The sequence below is a fragment of the Netta rufina genome (assembly GCF_964035555.1).
Source record: "Netta rufina genome assembly, chromosome: 3".
Classification (NCBI taxonomy): Eukaryota; Metazoa; Chordata; class Aves; order Anseriformes; family Anatidae; genus Netta; species Netta rufina.
This window is the reverse complement of record NC_140125.1, coordinates 13,553,677-13,572,449: the sequence shown is the minus strand read 5'-3', so window position 1 is coordinate 13,572,449 and position 18,773 is coordinate 13,553,677. Positions and strand designations below refer to the sequence as shown.

Below are 18,773 nucleotides of genomic sequence, written 5' to 3'. Positions count from 1 at the left end.
GGAGCACGAGGCTGCAGCGTGATGGATTTTCTGCCAGTGAGAGATGTGTAAGGCAGAGCCCCCTCTGCTAAGTGCTGGTGTCCAAACTGTGCGTGCAGACTGAAAAAGTGAGGTGGCTGCTGTGGATTAAAAAGAAAAAAAAAAAAAAGAAAAGAAAAGGAAAAGAGAGAATTCTGCTCTGCTTCAAAGGCACAGAAAGCTCAATGAGTCATTCACTTCATCTCCATTTTCTTCTGGAGAACTGGTTAAGTTCTTTTATATTTCATAGCCCTCTCCTTCCCTTGGTCACCGGAAAGGAAGAAAGAAAGAAGTAGCCAATTAAATATCTGTCATGGAGGAGCTGTAGCCTTTTTTTGTGCAGAAGAATCTCCAATTCTCACATGCTTATTTTTATATTTGGTTCCCATATGCTGAGTGGATCACACATTAATTGTTAAATAACTGCTCTGCAATTCAGTTATGGAAATGACTTCTACTTCAGTACTACTTGTCCTTGAGTTGAGAATGAGAGGTCAACCAAAATTAGATAACTTTCCTTTGCATCTTTTCTGTTTCTAAAAAAAGCTCTGGTTCGACATGATGTCTGTCAAGAAGGCTCTGAAGTGCTATGCATTAAAACAGCCTTCATGGCAAGGTTGTTTCTGTGAACATGTTAAGGACCGGTGCCCTGATCTGTTCTGGTTAAACTTTCAGGCAGATGCAGCCGTGTGCCGTGCATCGACTGCAAGGCAGGTTTCGTATTTTAGCCCTGCCTGTATTCACTTCTAGAGATGGATTTGGAAATGGCAGCTTTAATAAAACACAGTTGTAATATTAGCTGTGGCAAAGGGAGCTGCGTGGGCAGAGCCTGGGGCCGCTTGACTTCAGTGGGATTCTGCACAGGCACAAGTGTCCTCCCACGCTGAGCTCTTTGGATCTACAGCCTCGGCTCTCATTGTGAGCCTTTGCTTTTCCTCTTACACAGGGAAAGCAGGGAGTTACGTGTCACGCAGCAAATATTAGCAAGCACATCTTCTGTGTGTAAAAGAAAAAAGCAAAGAAAAGCTTTTTTTTTTTTTTTTTTCCAGCTATATTCTTTCGGTATCTCCTTGCCTGCACATAATGCTGGTATTTCGGTGCATTTGATCCCAAGGTCAGTGCAGAGATCCCCACTATCTTTAGTGGGCTCTGCACCACGCTCAGCAGAAGCTGCTGTTGTGGTGATAAATCCGAGTGCAATGCCTGTCCCAGTGCTCTGGAGCAGTGGTGGTGTTGGAGGGGCTGCAAACCAGCTTGGGCTGTGAATACCTGGCTGCCCTCCTTTTCACAGGGGGTTTCTCCTGGTGAATCAGAACAGAACAGTTTGCATTCTGAAAGAAATAAGGAGAAAAACTTGGCTTTCAGAAAGGAAATAAGCCGATTCTTGTTAAACGTTGGCTTCTTTCCCCCTTATAAGTTATATATTCAAATTACTAAAAAGAAGCAAATATAGTTATTTTGGTCCCACTGGGATTTCATGCTTGCAGTGGCAATGTAACCGAGAAGTCCTTGTCCCCATAAATTCTATTTACAGATCACTGGAAAGGGTGTAGATAAATTTCCTAAAAATGGGGGAGGGGGGAGCCTTTTTGGCCCAAACTTATTGTCCTGATGAATATTTCTAAAAAAAACTCGCAGAAAACCTAACTGAACTGCAAGCCTATTTTCAAGCCTCTGGTTTTGTGTTTCCACGCGAGCCCTGCTGCCCTAATTAAAGTTACTTTTAACTCTCCATTTAGTGGCACATTCGTGTGCAATTTGGGATTCTCGTGACTCACCAGCGTGCCCCTGGCAGAGGCTCTGTGTTTTTGTGAGGCTGTGGAGCTGCTGCGTGCGTCTGCGAGTCTCTGTGTTGCTGCTCTCCGTGCTCTTCCCCCTCTAGGTGGTAAAGTACCCTGGAGGAAATTAATGCCCACGTTGCTATAAACACAGCCAGGATGGATGCGGATAAAGAGATGTCCTTGAAAGAATCGCTGTCTTTCTGAAAAGCACCATTTTGTGGACACGGGTGGGTTTGTTTGAGCCGGGTCACGCTGATCTCAGGGCGCAGGTACGGGCACAGAGCTGTAGGTGGGACTTGTGGAGGGCATTGCTTCTTGCTGTTCAGAAAACAAAGGCTTTGCACGGCCTTTATTAACCACTTGTGAGACTTGCAACAACCAAAATCAACACCGTTGTGCATTTACAGGTATTTCAGCAACGTGCTCTGTGCTTCTCTCACCTGCTGCCTTGTAGGCCTCAGTGCAAGCCTGCGTGGTTCAGAAAGGATCAGGAAAGGTTTTAAATACGCCTGATTCCAAAATGTTGTTTCAGAGTCATTTTACTCTCCTGTCTCTTCTTTGACTGAACCCAGCTGTCATCTGCTGAAGACAAATGGGAGCTGAAAAGCCAAGGTCTTGTAGCCATTGACATCAAAGGGAGCCAGCATCTCCTGGTGTCATGGAAAATACGGCCGCTTGAGCTGTCGTAGGGTATTAATTTCCACTCAGCTTTTATATTCAGTGTAATACTTTTAGGCAGGACGTTAATGGGCACTTGAGGCCTTTATATAACAGATAAACAGTAAAAAGCTCAGAGAGAGCAAGAGAGATCAGGTTTGGGGGATGCTAACCAAGTAATTAACTATGCAGAATATGCCTGGATCCAAAGTCACACGATCCTTTAAAGGTCAGCTATTCATTGCTCAGGTTTTGACTGTGTTCTTTGATTATCTGATTATTTTTAAATGCAGATTACATAAATTGTGTGCATGTAGTTGTTATAAAAGTTACCCTTAACCCCACAGTTCATTCCTATGTTCCTGCCAATGAATATTGCAGTAACTGAGAGGAACGGGGTTGATGCTAAATTGACACTAAATAAAGAGCTAAAAGTACAGAAATTTCCTTGTGTAAATAAGAGTTAGATAAGTGCACAGTTTGGAAACTCCCGTCGTGGCAATACCCCATAACAAAAATACTCCCCAGAGTCACAAAGGGTTTGATGTTCCAACACCATACTTTGTGATATGCTTAAGGAAAGGGTAGATAACACCACAAAGCAGCTGAAATTTGATTCTGAAAAGGAAAGTCTGTTGTGATGCTGAATGACTCCTGTATCGGATAATAGTGAGGTTAAAACATAAGGAGTGTGACTTCCAGCTCTGAGAACTGGAGAAGCTGGATTTAAGGTGAAAGTGAGAGATCCTTTGAGTAGGACTCTCTCTTCCTGAAACTAATGCCATACTCTTCAGCTACAATTAAGTGAGACAAGACTAAGGCTTAGAGAGGTATTTGGAGCCTAACCATGTACAGAGAAAACTGTGGGTGGCTATTTCAGTTCTGTGAGCAGGCATAATAGCCAAACAACAAAAATACAGTACGAGAAAACACGCACAGCTGTCGAACAAGATAGAACTATGAAAATACAGCTCAGCACGAAAGGGCAATGACCGTAAGTGAGGAAGGTCATTTAACCCCGAAGTTCCCCTACCTGGGACTTTCCAAGGAAAGTACATAACCTTGCAGCAGTGCTTCCAGGAGAGTCATCGTTGGAAAAGAGCTGACACAGCAGAGCTCAAATAAATGACGATGGAGCTCTCTGTTCTTTGGTACCCTTGTGAGCACCAGCAGTGGAAGGACTACCGGAGCTGGGATGAGCTGGAGGGAAATGTGACTGAGAAGTAAGACAAGAACCTGATACTCTGCCAAAAATAGAGCGTTTCTGTAGTTTTTAAATACATGTATTGATTCAAATGCAGCGGTGATACAAAGGGAATTTAATAAGGCTTTATTTTTAGTGCTGTCTTTAACACTTCTCTGTACAGTTTGGTGAAATGTACAGGTGTTACTATATTGATTTTTCTTTTAAAATCTCCTAAGTGCTTTCAGGTACCCATAAGCTTGCTCTAGGGTATTCATGTGGAGAAAAATAAATACCAATGTTAAGCATAAAAATTCACTCTCTGTTTTCCCTAAGATTTCATCCTATGACAGACGCTAGATTGCATAGGATCCCAAAAAGCTCTTTTCTAAAGGAGTAAAAATAATGTAAAACTAGAACAGTTTGCAGCCTAATTTATGCTTTTCAGATGATTAAGGACTGGCAACCACGTTTGTTACAGAATTAATGGAATTCCCCATAAAGCTTTCATGTACCATCTCCCAAAGGGGGATTAGACCAGTGACTTCCAAATATTGACCAAAACCCCTAAATAAATTCTCCCTAAGTACTCTGCAAGTCTTCTCTTCAGAGGTCTTTTAAACTTGCCTAGTGGGAACAAAATTTGTGCAAAGAAGATTTAGAAGGGAAATGTGGTTCTCAGCTGGTGATTTTGACTCTTCGTTAACATTTTCTTCTGCATAATAACTTGGCCAGGGACCCTCCCAGGGTTGTATACCAACATTACCAAGGAAGTGTCAGTGGACTAAGGTGCAGTGATTTGTGTTGCGTGCTGTTACACTTATTTATGTCATGCCAGCCAAGCTGCAGGAGAAAAATGCCCTGTTAAAGATTAACCATCCTGTGCTCACTGTTGCAGGGTTTAAAAGAGCTCTTGAGTTCAGCTTTACTTTCAAAGATGCTGGGATTCAGCAAAACGAGAGTGGTCTTGGTGTGTTTTCTCTGTCCAAATGGTGTTCGTAGTGTGGTTTAGATACAGAAATGTCTCACTTTTCATTTCTGCACCAGGAGTTAGAGCTTAACGCTTTTTGTTCTCTTGCTATGACTCCATTCCTGTCTCGAGAAGGCAACACGATGGCAGTGCCTCTAGCTGGCATTTCCTAGCCCTGTGCTTAGCAGCCTTCAGCTTTGACCAGCTGATAAGGTCAGTATTTCATAGAAATCACAGAGTCATCGAATGGTTTGGATCGGAAAGGACCTTAAAGACCATCTGCTGAAATGAAACTGATGCAGCTTCCAGGCTCACAAAAAGGTTGCCAGGGTGAAATGACTCGTACATGTGGAACACCCCAGCAGCAGCACACCAAGCCCGCTGTTGAATTGTTCATAGAGAGCAGAGTTTCTGCTCAGTGCATGAAGGAGGAGCAGGGCTATGGCTTTCCTGGCATGGGGACGATGGATTTTGCAACCTCGGTGTTGTTTCTCAACATCAGCAGCTGGGACTCAGGAGAATAGACCAGGCTGTCTTCAAGCAGTTATTTTTCATGTGTTTTAATCAAATTTATGAAGGTTGACTACGGAGTTGAAGAAATGACTGGGAATTCCCTGTTTTCACAAATTCACAGTTTTATAGTTAGTTACTTGAACTGTAAGCAGAGAGGAGGCCCGAATGGTTTGTGCACTGTGTACGTTCAGGTGTGTTGTGCTGGTCAGCCAGGGACTGCCGAAGGGTTTTTCCATCCTGTTCCTCTCCTGTGACAACCAGTGACCTCAGCAGGTTTGGAAAGGCAATCCACGCAGTCATTTTCTCAACTACTTGAACGTGTTGTAAAAGGGTAACAGAGGAACCAGGTAGGCAAGCTTAGCAAGTAACTAGTGATCAGATATGCCCGCAGAAAAAGTTGCAGGTATAATCTTGCAAATAGTCATCTACAAATGAGAAATAAATTTGCATTTTGTCAGCATAAATGGATATGTTTGTTTGTTTGTTTGTTTTTTCCAAGTTATATTAGCACCAGCAGGACAGTGATTTCTGTGTCCTTTCCTTTTTTCCCCCCAGCCAGTGTCCGTGTGAACTGGCTCAGCACTCAGGCCATCTGAACGTGTCGAGGCGGCGGTGCTGCTCTCTTACGAAAGGCATTCGTGGTGTTTTCTCCAAAACCACGGGGTGCTTCAGCTCATCTCCATCAATAATGAACGAGCAGTGTCCTAGCAACATCTAGAAGGCAGTGGCTGGGTCTGAGCCCTCCTTTAGTAATGAGGCAAAACACAAGATCACTGATGACAAATGCAGGATAATTAACTGTGCTAGACACAGTTCGTTCATTGTCAAACTCTGCATTTATGCACTGTGGCACGGTATTTTTAGGTGGAAGCTTGCATTGGGTAGCCCTTGGAAGAGTTCATGTAGGGAGGGCACCAAGGACAGGATGCTGCTCTGTGAGTGGGATGTGGGGATTACAGGAGGTTCAAACCATTCAGAAAAGAAAGCAGGCACCATGCAAAGTGTGCTTTGTGTTTTTTTTTTTTTTTAAGAAAAAAGGAAAAAAAGAGGAAGTTAGAAGGCTTACAGATAAAATACAGTATAGACTAGGACACAGTATCAGCCATTTGAAAACAGTATAGCCATTTATGAAGTATATATACCTTGCATAAAAGTATTAATCTCTTTTTAAAAAAATAACTTTATGATGTGAAATATGGAAGAACTTCAGTGTGTGCTTCCTTCTATTTACTTGCACTGTTAACTTTTCTTCTTTCCTGGTGTTTTCTGATAGGAAAGCTCTGCTTCCAAAAGGCACAAGCACAAGCGGGTTAAGGGCTGTGTGTCTCCGCATCCATAAATAATCGTCTTTCATTTAAAGTTTAAAATACCAAACGGAATGTTTCCAGTAGGTTGATAACATAAAAGCAATGACATTACATTTGCTGTGCAGTATCAGAGAACTAATCTTATGCTCCTGAGATTATTTCAATTTCTGCAATCCTTTCTGATTAATCTGTGCTATTACAGGCTTGATGTTACATTAAAAGAATTAAGGAAAGATCTGCAGGAGGGTAGACTCTTTTTTTCTGTGTTGATGTAATAATCATTAGCTTAAGAGATTCCTGGTTCACGTAATACCAAAATAATACAGAGGAATTAGAATGCCCTTTCAGTAACAAATATTTCTGCTTTATTTTATGCAGTATTATGGAAATGAATTGCTCTTTACCCTAGTGTTTTCAAAGGCCATGACTATACGTTTGTTGCAAAAGCAGCTAAATTTAATTAAAAGTAATGAATTTAGCATTGTCTGAAGCATGGTTATATGAAATCAATGGATTGCCATCCATTCCAATTTCTCTGGAATTAGCTGAACTTGCTGTCATTAGCCCCAGCGTGCCTTGCAGAACATTAATGAATCTAAAAGTCACTTCCAAAGTTTGCAGTGGGATCACGATTGATGCAGTCTTTTAGCAGATTCGATGCAATTTCAACTTGATCAGGCTACCTTGTGTTCTAGCAGCCCAGTTTTTGTTGATTTTTTTGTTATTATTTGTTAAGTGTTCCTAACGTGAGAATCTAAGCAGTGAGAGTAAACCACTCTCATAAACATCTGACGATACATTTCTTCTTAGGATGAATCACCCAGCTCAACACGCCTGTCACTCTGATTCTTACAGAAGGAAAAATAAGCTCAAATCCAATATTTTTCTTCTCTTGGGGTCATCTCTTTATGCTTTCCAGAACATTGTCATGGTAACTCATTATCTTTTATGTGTTTTTTTTTTTAGCGTGAATTATGCAGGTCATTTTTGTCTCCCTCTTCCCCCACTCCTGCTGGGGTTGGCATCAGCAACCACTCCTCAGGGAAGCAAATCTGGAGCCGTGTGGGGAGGGATGTGGCTCCCCAAAAGCCTGCAGGAGGGTCAGGTGTAGCTTGGTTTGTGTTTCGGCACTCAGGCAGCAGCTCCACAGGTGTCTTCATGGAATAGGGATGGTGGGACAGTACAGCGTCTAAAACAAAACATAAAAAAACAAATTGAATCCAGAACTTGAGGGCTTCCCAGTAGTGCTGGGACAAGTCATTTTATTTTATTTTATTTTGAGATCTGCATTTCTTCCTTAAAATGGGTCCATCTGAACCACGGGGGTTGTATCTTGCTATTTCTGTCCATGTCAGAGAAGCAATTCCACGATGGCAATCACAAATTAATGCTGTCTGGTGGTGGCAGGGGAGCTGGCCCAGCAGGGGCATGCTGAGTGATGCTTAAAGGAGGTCTCAGAGACTTGGACCGTCCTGTAATTTCCTCACCTGTTGGGTTTTAGGTGCAATTACTGCTTTCAGGTCAGTGCTACCTCTCTGCACATTCTTTTGGTTTGCTCACTGGCCATTTCCAGATACTTTCTTTCCACCTACAGTTCATTAGTGATTAAGAAATAGGAATGGGGTAACCAGGAATGTGCCATTTTGGTTATAGGAAGGGAGAACTGGGCTGTATCATCATCACTCCTAGCTTTAAGCTGCTCCCATCTGGGCTGTGAGGCTCCGCAGCTCACGGGAGAAGTGCTGATTAACTGAAGCCAACAAAACCTCTCTATAAAATGCTCTTAGGGATCTCTTGTCCTCTCTGCGTGCCAAGCACACCCGCAGGGAGCATCGTTTCTGACCCTTTGGAAAGCCTGGCTTGTCCCCAAAAGGCATTACGGCTTTCTGTGAGCCATCAGCCCCGAGCAGGAGGAGGGAGGGATGCTTTCTTAGCCAGTAACGCTGCGGCGAGGTGTTCAGAAAATTTATGTTTTTAATGTATGTGCAAGCTCATGCTGAGTGTGCAGTCCTTCAGTTTCATCTGGAAGGGCAGCGGGGTATAAGGAGTTAGCTTATTAGGTGGTTGTCCAATATTTATGCATTTATTTTCCTACTGAAATCATGATATACTTACAATTTGGGATGTTACTTACAGGGTAATATCTGCGGTGTTTTATGAAAAATGTTTCAATATAATTAGCAAATTTTGAGGAAGCAGGAGAGTTGACATTTTTAATAGATCAATAGATTTCTTCTCATCCTAACACCCGCTGCTGAGGCAGGTTATATCTTTAGCACGTGCGTGCATTTCCTCTTACTTCAGATAAGCAGCATTTTAATACTTGTTTGTGAAATGACAAAAATAAAATTGATAGGCTGTAGATTTACTCTGAGAGCAGTATTTTGTCTTTGCCATGTAACTCTTGCCTTGGAAGCCACATAAGTTTAGTTTCTGCCCGTGGCTGTTGCTGGAAGAGGCAAGTGTGCTGTGCTCCTCGCACGCCCGCTGCCCTGCTCGCTCCCACATCACACGCACTGACCAGTTCCTCAGTGCTCCACAAAACGTTTTGTTTTATGTACCCCCAGCTGGCTTTTCTGTTTGCAGCCTAATTTGCTTGTACTGTAAATTGCGTGATATTCATCTGGTGTTAAAACATCTCTGATTTAACCCCAATCCTGCTGTGTGTTGCTGGAAGCAAAGCCCAGGGATGCTTTGGTGCACTAGGAATAAATCTCAAGGTATTTTTTTTTTTTAGCTGGGCGTACAGAGATAATTCTGTTTGATGGAAAATGGTTGGGTAGCTTATAATGTATGTGGCTTTACATATCCTCGCATTTCTTATGCCTTATGTAACGAAGTGTGAAAGCCTCTGAAGGCAGGTTGTCATTCTCTGTTGCAGCAAAGTTATATTGAAGTCTGACGGTCATGGCTTCAGCATCTTTATTTACCAGCGATCCACTTAATTACTTACGTAAGGTATACTTGGTATTTTTCCTGGTGAACAGAAGAGGCAGGAGATTTGCTCGGCTGCAGAATATTCAGTGATCTGGAAGGAAAAGGGACATGTAAAAGAATTTGTTATCAGTTGCTTAGCCTTGAGGATTGAAGAGGTCTTTAGAAAGCAGAAAGATTAATTTCTATAGGAAACATTGTGTCAGAAATTTCTTTGATTCGGTCCTTTGCACATCTGATTAAGTGGAGAAATAAATTATTTTCAGTTTTAATCACCTATCATAGAATGGTTGGGCTGCAGCCCAAAATAAGGCAACACTTCTGAATTCTACCACTTTGGATAATAAATGATATTGGAATTCTGGCTTAGACGGTTCTTTTAATTAAGAAAAAGCCTCCTTAAGTGAAGCACTTTGCTTATCACAGTATCACAAACTGTTAATAAAAATAACATTTCCTTGCTAGCAAGGGAACGCATTACTTGAATGTAAAACTGTTTTATCAGCTAGTCCTTTCTAAAACCACTTAATGCCGTTGCAGGCAAAAGAAAATTAGGAAGGCCAAAAATGAATGCGGGCTTTTAATCACAACAGGAGGTACCTGGATGTTTGAAATGTTTGAAGGCAAGTTCGGATCCTGGTGACACTACTGGTTTGGTTTTTACTTACACAGAGGGCAGCCACATCTAAAAATTCTAGTCTTATGCAAAATATGAAATGAAATCATCGTGTCTGAAATTCGTGGTGGGGAGGATGGGCACGCAGCACTTTGTCTGAAAATTAGGCTTTTTAATGTGAAATAGAAGCTAACCAAACAAACCCTGCATTTCTCTCTCTCTCTTGGTTCCCTGAAGGCCATAGAGAGCTCCATGGAGCTGGCTCCTTCTCCCCTTGCACTAACCATGAAGTTGCTCTCCTGGCAGCCGTCAGCAGAGGAACATGGTCCCTGGTCCCCTGAACCTGCTTGGGTTTGGGTTGTTACGGCTGCCATCACCATCTTGGAGTCTTTGTTCGGTTACTGAGCAATTTTCTGGCCCCTACAGCTTGGCAGGGGGCTCTCCTCACCTCTGTCAGGGCTTTGTCCAAGCTCTTTCCACCTGGGTCAGCAAATATTGGTGAGCAGCAACCTTCCCTGTCCTTGGGCCAGCGAGTGTGAAGCGTGGCACCATCTGTGCCCCGCCGATTGCACCAGGGCCAGCGTCTCCCTTGAGACTCCTTGTGCTCGACTTCCTCACTGCTGCTTCCTCACTGGGACATTCCCCCGCTACGTGGGACAAGCAGCAGTCGAGATGTCTCAGCATCCAAAGCAAATCTCTTGCCAGAACTTAAAACACCAGAAGTGTCGAGGTCACTGGGAACCTTTTAAAGTAGCTGGTCAAAGCCATGCTATAGAGAACAACTGAAAACTATTTTAAGTTTTGGATGTGTGAGAATTGGTTTTCTAAAACCACTTTTTTTTTAAACTGTAGTTCCTGAGATAGAGAAAGCTGTCCTTCTCCTAGTATTTTTCTAGTAGATAGCAAGAGCACTGATGTTTATAAAGACAGTCTCTCGTATAAATATTTTTTCAGCTCCCTGTTGTTATTGGGGGGGAAATAAAACCAAAAAAACAACAAAAAACAAGCATACTTGGAAGATGGAAGAACTGATTCATGGCTGGGGGGAGTGTGTATTTCTTGGATGTTTGTTTTGCAGCTCCTTTTTGTAGCCCGGGCTTGGGAGGGAAATGGGAGGAGGATGGGAAAGCGTGTGCGGAGAAAACCAAGACGGGTGTGGGAAGTGGCTGCCCGGTCCCACTGCTTTCCGAGAGGCTCAGTTTGGAGGTGGAAGGGCAGTGCGGTTCTCTGTGTGCTTTGAGCCTGGCTTTCCAGCCTGAAACAGGGCTGTTTGTGCTGTTTCCATTGCACACACATGTGCTCTGACAGCCCTACTCATGCACGGACACACTCCGTCCCTAAAGACCTCATCCACCTCCAGGAAGGGCTCAGCAAAGTCCAGGTTTCTGTCCTGCAGACGAGTGTGCAGAGCTTCCAGGCACCGCCACTTCATGCTTCAAGTATGAAGCATCGACCACAGCAGGTCCCCCTCCAGCGGAGGGGCTCACGGCGCTGTCATCGCGTGCTTGGTGGCTTCGGATAAGCAGTCAGCGAGTGTTTGGTAGTCTGGTGATGTTCCTGTTTGTTAGCTTCTGGGTTTGTTTTTAATGAATGACTCGTTCTGGTTTGGTTTTGCTTAATTGCGAGGCATCCGAATGGGCTGAAAAAAATTTATAGCACTAAGAAATATCCAAAAGGATGCCTTGTTTCTTGCTGAGGATACCAGATATGTCCTGCTCTTAGAAAACAGCTACAGGGAGTGATCAGTTTTGGATTTCAGAGCTCAGTCTTCCTTTTTTATTCCTCTTTTTTCTTTATCTTTGGAACTTTGTGGAGGATATAAACTAGCTGAGCATTACGTGAAACTAAAACCCAGCTCTGAGCAACCTGATTTATCACCCCCTCCTTCGTGTTCCAGGTTGGCCCACGTGAGAACGTGGTAATTACTCAACTATTGTCCCATCCACAAAGGAAAGTTTTGGCAAGAGTGTCCTTCTGCTCAATTTACAATCCTTTTCACTGACAAAACCTGAAGAGGAAAAAGACTACCTTAGGCCAAAAACACCCCCACCAGAGCTGGGAGCTTCGGTCCTCTCCTGTTTGCTCACATTCACCTTGTGATTAAGCTGTAAAATCATCTTCTGCAGATCTTAAAAGCTGCATAGTCAGACCTTGCCCTGGGGAAATCCGATCATGACCAGCAGCACGCGTGACTTGGGGTGCACAGTTGTAGCCAGAAAGCCACAGATGCCAGCAGGAGTTTGGCCCTGGAGTTCATCCTGTTGAGGACTATGACCCGGGGCTGCGAAGCGTGGCGCCGCCAGTCGTTGCCAGAAAGGTCAAGACAGAAATTATCCCGTGGCTGTGGCACATGTGTTGGGAAAGACGAAGTCAGGTTGTGGAGAGAAGAGCTGTTTTCAGATGTTGTCTATGAAACAAGACTCGTAACGTGTTACTGATGCTCAGAGTGTTTTAGGCTGGCAAGAAAAGCTTCTGCTTCTGCAGTAGCTCTTCTGTGAAAGCGAGCTCAAAATTGTTTTCCTGTCTGAAAACAAGGATGTTAAAGCTGGGGAGATTTTGCAGAGGAAGCTGAAGAGGCATCGGCTCTGCAGTCCCGATCTGCTGCCTTTGCACCAAAAGCTGTGCGGTTGGGCTGACGCTGCCCTGGTCTATTCATTTCAGGGGGAACGACTCACTCCAGCAAGGGTACGTTGTCTGGTTTCAGCACCGTGGTTCTGAAAGGCTCAGGTTGTTAACTGGCTGCCTGCTTGAGATTTGCCTTTTCCAGTGCTTCCTAATAAAGGAATGTATATGGAGATGTTTCTGGGGTTTGTTTAGGCATTCTTTTGCAATCTCCTAAGCTTGCAAACACATCTTCCTCAGGCAGATGCAACCAATGTTTTTAATAACTCTTAATCAGAGAGGAATCTACAGGAAAGCCCACTGCCAAATGGAGTTAAGCCATCTAATGCCTCACCAGACATTCTTTTGTGCACGCTGACCGGCTGTAATTATGCCTTGTAGAAGTATTCAGGGTATTTTACATGCGGGCTGTAATGCCAAGATACTTTCCATAAGATGTGTTGATAACCATTGTCAAGGACAAGAAAAACATCCAAGTCCTGGGCTTCCTATCTGTGTTGCTGTTGATCCTGAATGCCTACTGCTGTTTTCTGACTACTTTATAGAGGCTAATAATTAAAAATAATAAAAAAAAAAACCAACAACAACCTGCTGTGGTAGTTTCCAACAGCATGCTCTTTATGAGCTTACTCAGTCAAAGGTCTTTCCTAGCAGTCCTTTGTATATTCTGCCTGATGCCTACTCAGACATGTGACTGTTTCTGAATTCTGATTGAACGAAGTGGCATAAAGCAAGTTCTCCTAATTCTATGAAACCTTCACTAATCAGAAGTACTTGGTAAAATACAAGTATATACTAAATATATAATGGGGTCTCTGCACTTTGGTCTGTTGGTAGTTGGCAGAGAAGACAAACGTTTCATGAAGACAGACTTACCCAGTGTAGCTCTGTGAAGTGACTTTCCAGTGCCTGAACAGCAGCATTTGGTGACTAAAGTTTAAAGTGCATGATGCTTTTATTTTGCCAGGTTTCCTTTCTTAAAGTACGTGGAATGTGGGGGTAAGTGTGCAGCTTTGTGCCTCCAGTTTCAAAGTTTAAATCGATGTTTTGATTTCTACATTGAACTGCGGTAGTTCCCCCTGTGACTCACGTCAGGGCAGAAACCCTGGCACAGCCTTTTTATGGACTGCCACGTGCTTGACTTCATAATCATTAACATCTGTCATCTCATTTCTTTCCTGTTCGCCTTCTTCTGGCAGTGCCTTTTGTGGTTATCGTACACAAAATAATCCCCTTTGGTTCCTCCGTCCACCTTTTGGTTTACACATCACTTTCTGGTCTGATTCTTACAAAAACCGGAACGACCCAAGAATCCCTGTGAGGGTAACAGAAGGTAAAAGGTAAAACTATTCCCCATGTCTGGGGAAAAACACTTGTAAAATTTGGTTAGCAAGAAATTCAGTGGGAAAAAACTGATGGTTTTCATTTGCATTTCTCCAATGACTTTGTCCTTGCGTATGAGCTATTTATGCTGTGAATGTAAAGGATGAGGTTGCAGTATTTTTGGCAGGTGATAATTATAGGAAAAGACATATTTTGAAAAACTGACAGAGTTCAGTGTGCTCAAAACCATATGAGACCTGGGGATGCCCTTTTTGTCAGCCAGAATCCCCATAGGAAGTACTTTGTGACCATAGACACGCCAGTGGGTAAGACTATGGGACTGGAGACCTCAGGAGGCTGGTTCACATTGGTGTTTATTAATAAGTCCTGTATGATTAGAACTTTTATAACACATATTATTTATTTTCTTGGCCCTTTGTGTGTCCTCTTTGGCAGCAGCTGGCTGGCTTGCCAGCGTGTACAGGCTTGGTAGGTGGGTGATTGGTGGCAAATCCCTGGGCGTGCTGCAGGTACTGACGTGGTACCAGGCAAAAAGGAGATCCAGGGGACGTAACGCGTTCTGGTTTCCTGGTGATATCTCTCCTCCTTTGTATGCCTGAAAAACGATCGTCGTTGTCAACTGCTGTTCTTTCAATTTTGTTTCGTAGGAATCCGAGTTTCTCTGCCTGGAGTTCGATGAGGCCAAGGTGAGCCAGATGCTGAAGAAACTCTCGGAAATAGAGGAGAGCATGACTGCCTTGACTCAGACCACTTGACTCTTACAGCAAATAAAGAGAATTGCAACTCAGAAGTCAAACGACCTTGGTACTTTTTCATAATGCCTGTTTATACAAATAAAATATGTAAGTCCTAGTTATAACCATACAACACATTCAAAACCAAGCATGGGCTAAGTTATGCTGTGGAGACTTCTCTGACCCTTCCTCCAGGCCTGTTCTCCAAGGCAGCAGTAGTGTTGTTTGCATAAAACTTTGCATAATCAAGCCCTTGAGTTTTCAGCAGCTTTTCCTTATTTTTTTCTCCCTCAATCATTTTCTGAGTCTTCCGGGTGCTGTAAATACCAGGTGGATGGACAGCAAAGGTAAATAGGATGGTTGTGGCAGGGGAGAAGTGAGCAGAAGGAACAGGCAGATGTGGGGGAGCTCAAGTTTATCCTTCCAAACCATGGGCACTGTAGGACAAATATGCCCACCCAAACTCTGCCAGGTGGAACTCAAAGCCCAGGAGAGCAGATGAACCAGAGAGTTCAGGAAAGGGAGGTGCAAACGCACATTTAAGTAATCAGGAGCCTCTGTGCTGCTGAGGATTAAACTGCTCCCAAGTGCATGAGGTGGCCTACCTTGCTGACCCATTGACACACACCTGCCCTGTGCCACAGAGAGCCGGGGACAATCCTGGGAACATCTCTTGGGTGGCAGGAGGTGACACTGGTTTTCCAAAAGCCTGATCCAGTGACCTCTTTTCCAGCCAGGGAGGAGTGAGCTGAAATGTTTTCAGTCTCAAAGGTTTCAGTTCAGGGCTGTGATCTTGTCCACTTTGCCACAATGGGATTAATTACCGTAACTACCAGCTTATCAGTGCAGGATGACGTGGAGGAGCTGCCTGGAACATGATGGTTCCTACGGGAGAATTGCCTGAGAGTCCGTAAAATGGTGATGGAGCAGCTGGAGCACGGCACTGGCTTGCTGCTTTTGTTCCTAGCAGGAAGGCACGCTTATACATTTGGTTGGCGGCTACGCTGATTCTTTCCATTTCATCTTAGCTTTATAAGCAACCTTCCGAGCTAAAATGATGTTGACTGCTTGTACCAAGACAGAGATGACGACATCAAATACTCTTGTGCAATTACTGAAGGACTCCGCACTGCTTCTTGTGGGTTTGTTGCTTGTGGAGTTGCCAGGTTGTTTCTGGAAGCGGGCTCTCTCTCTTCAGGGCAAGAAGGCGTCCCCTTTTCCCGTCTGCCTGGTCAGAAGGTAAAGCATCAACCAGGCCAGTTTGTCTCGTGGCATTAACATCTCCTTTCCCATGCTCATCCCACTGACTCTTAGGGCCACCTGGTTCTCTCCTCTGTTTTGCAAAGGGACCACACAGCCCCAGCTCCTCGCTCTCCAAATTTAGCCGCAGCTGATCCTTGGCAGAGTGGAAGGGGCTGGGAGCACCGAGCCCCATCCCCAGCCCACTGGTAACCAGCTGCCAGCAGGGCTGTGAAGTGCTGAGTGCTTGCTGATGCCGTCAGCTTGCCACTTGCCTCTTCAGCAAAGTTCATTTAAATGTTCTTCTGCGTTTTAGTGCATGTGAAAAGAAGTAAAAAAAATAAAAAAAAATCAAGGTCAGGGAAGGATCGTGATCTTGAGTAACTTGCACCATGTCAAACATACTTATTGTTTTATTTTAACATGGTCAGAGGATAGGAAAATGTGCTATAAATGGAAATTAAAGAGAAACAAACTGGGAACAGATGTCAGGAAGTATTATTTCATGCACAGAATAATAAATATGTGAAATGGCTAACCAGACAAGGAGGCTGAGGCAAAAAATAATAAAGTCGGGTCATTTAAGAAATAATTGGGTACTTTCCTAGTAGAGGTGAGACGTTAAAAAGGAGTGTGTTGGTTGTGGTTGCTGCTTCTCTCTTCCCAGTCCTCCTTCCCCTAAACATCTAATCCTCCTGATTTTCTTGGTGTGTCTTTGCGAACTATCACGCAAAGCTGAAAAAAAAAAAAAAAAAGCAGCCTAATATTTTGGGAACCACGCTCTGCCTAGCCCTTCGTAAGGGCACAGGAGTGTCACTGGGCAGCAAAATCATTTCTGCTTCATGAGGTTTGACATGGGCAGGGAAAGAGGATGCTGTGCATCCCTAGGCTGGGTGAGGAGAACAGATTTCCATGTTGAGCAGGACCGTGCCTTCCTGCCGGCATGGGTTAGGTGCGTGTCCATCCACCTGCTCCACGCTGTGGGGTTTTGAACCTATGGGCCACTTTCGGCTGGACTTGGTGGAGGAGAAGACACCTCAAATGTCGCTGTGCTCGCATCCTTGAGTGAAGGAGCCAAGTCGCCTTGTTTTTTTGTTGGGATTCATGGGCATTACTTGTCCAGGTGTAAACCACAATCACCCAAATTCGTGGCTGGGCAGCTCTTCCTCTTCTTCCTCCCTGCAGGGGAGCGGCCAGGTGGCAGCGTGCCCTAAGCCACCACTCCTGTTTCCTGCCCTGTGACCACTGTCCCGGCCCTGCCACGGCTTGCTCAATGGCCGGGGATAGAGGTCTCCAACCAGACAAAGCTCTGGATGAATTTAACCAGGAAATCTTCCGCTTCACTCTCTCTTTTGGCCATGAAATCAGTTCAGGTTGGCTTTCCCCAGCCATGCAATCTGCCAAATTTTCATCCTTCCTGGTTTACTAGCGACTGGAAACCAGGAACAAGTGGGACTTCCACATGGCCCTGGGCTGGGGCAGGCTTGGTTTCGATCAGAGCCCGGATATTCAGGCTGACAAATACAGATGGGGCTGAGACAGGGCGGGGAGCATCCAGGAAGGCACGGGAGCTGCGGCACCGCCTGGGTGAGCCGGGATGTTGCGAGGGTTTTCACCAGCTTCCTCCAGTCCCACTTCTGCCAGCACTTTCCTCCTCACCCAGCCGGTGGTTCCCCAAAATCGTGGTGGATTTAACCAGTGGCAAGCCAGAGTGGGATGGGGCTGAGGCTGCAGCTCCAGCACCATGCATGTGGCTCCAGAGGTGCATCTCATCCCAACCGTGGCCGAAAACTCACGAACGGCAGCCCCACGTTGTCGCAACCTTCAGCTGAGGTCGCCTTATGCGTCGCCGAAACGCCCTGCAATTTATTCATTCAGTGACTTCTTGTTTTCTGGGAATCCCTCCAAGTTGCCGCTGGTTTATGAGCTGGGGCTCCCTAAAATGCCTGCCCATGCTGTCGCCTTAAATCATGCGTTAGGCGATTGGCAAGGCTTGTGTTCGCTCTGTTTGCAAAAAGATCCCTCTCGGTGCAATTTTTTTCTTTCCTGGTCCACGTATTCCCAGAATTGCTTAATTCATAGAGTGTTTTTCTAGGTATATCTATATTTGAAAAAAAATAATTTAAGCACGGCGCATTTTTCCAAATCCAAGCCAAGCAACCACTGCGTTTCATAAAGCTTTGGGCCATGTGAAACAGCAGACGCATTACATTCACGTGGATTTCCTTTCCCATTGTTTGGGGTATTTTTGTCTCATTTTTTTTTATTCACCATTTCTCTATTTTTCTTTCTCCTTCTTACAGATCTTTTCACAAGTGCAAACACCACAATTTACATTTGTGTTTTTATTGTATTTCTTATGAAGGCTGCCGCTGCAGTCCATGACCTTTCGTCGTGCTTTATCTTGATAAACTGGTTGATATTTTGATAGATTTACTTTTCTGTACACCATCTCCTATATTCTTTGTTATCTATTAATAAAATAAATCACTTACCATCTTAGTAGATTTCCCGAATTGTTTACTGGATGTTTTTGGACGTGTAAGTCTCCGAGAAGCTTTACGTGATGACTCACGCTTGCTCCGTGTCGATCGTGGAAATGTTTCCTTGCTGTTCTGGGGAATTTGAACAGTTTATTCATTTATTCCAAGTATTTACAAGAAGTTTACTCAGGCAGTGCTGGGTACAGAGAGTGCCTTTTTAAGAAGGCAGCATTGCAGGCGACAGCCCGGCCGGGGAAGCGGGGAAGGCCAGACTGCAACCCACGGCCTTCCTCCTTGTTGTGTTGGGAGGTAGAGATGTGGCACGGGACTTCATGCCGTGGTTCATCCCCACTTTGAGCCCACGGTGGCCAA

At 44.4% G+C, this 18,773-nt stretch overlaps 1 protein-coding gene across 1 annotated transcript in view; it reads left to right on the top strand.

Annotated features, from left to right (window-relative positions):
- The window catches only part of COMMD1 (copper metabolism domain containing 1), a 72,726-nt gene extending 57,991 nt beyond the window's left edge, over positions 1-14,735 (top strand). The window contains exon 3 of the mRNA XM_084283758.1: positions 14,593-14,735. Coding sequence (XP_084139884.1) covers positions 14,593-14,700 — 108 coding nt within the window. The 3' untranslated portion in view covers positions 14,701-14,735. The remainder of the gene's footprint in view (positions 1-14,592) is intronic.
- Positions 14,736-18,773: the final 4,038 nt, after the last annotated feature.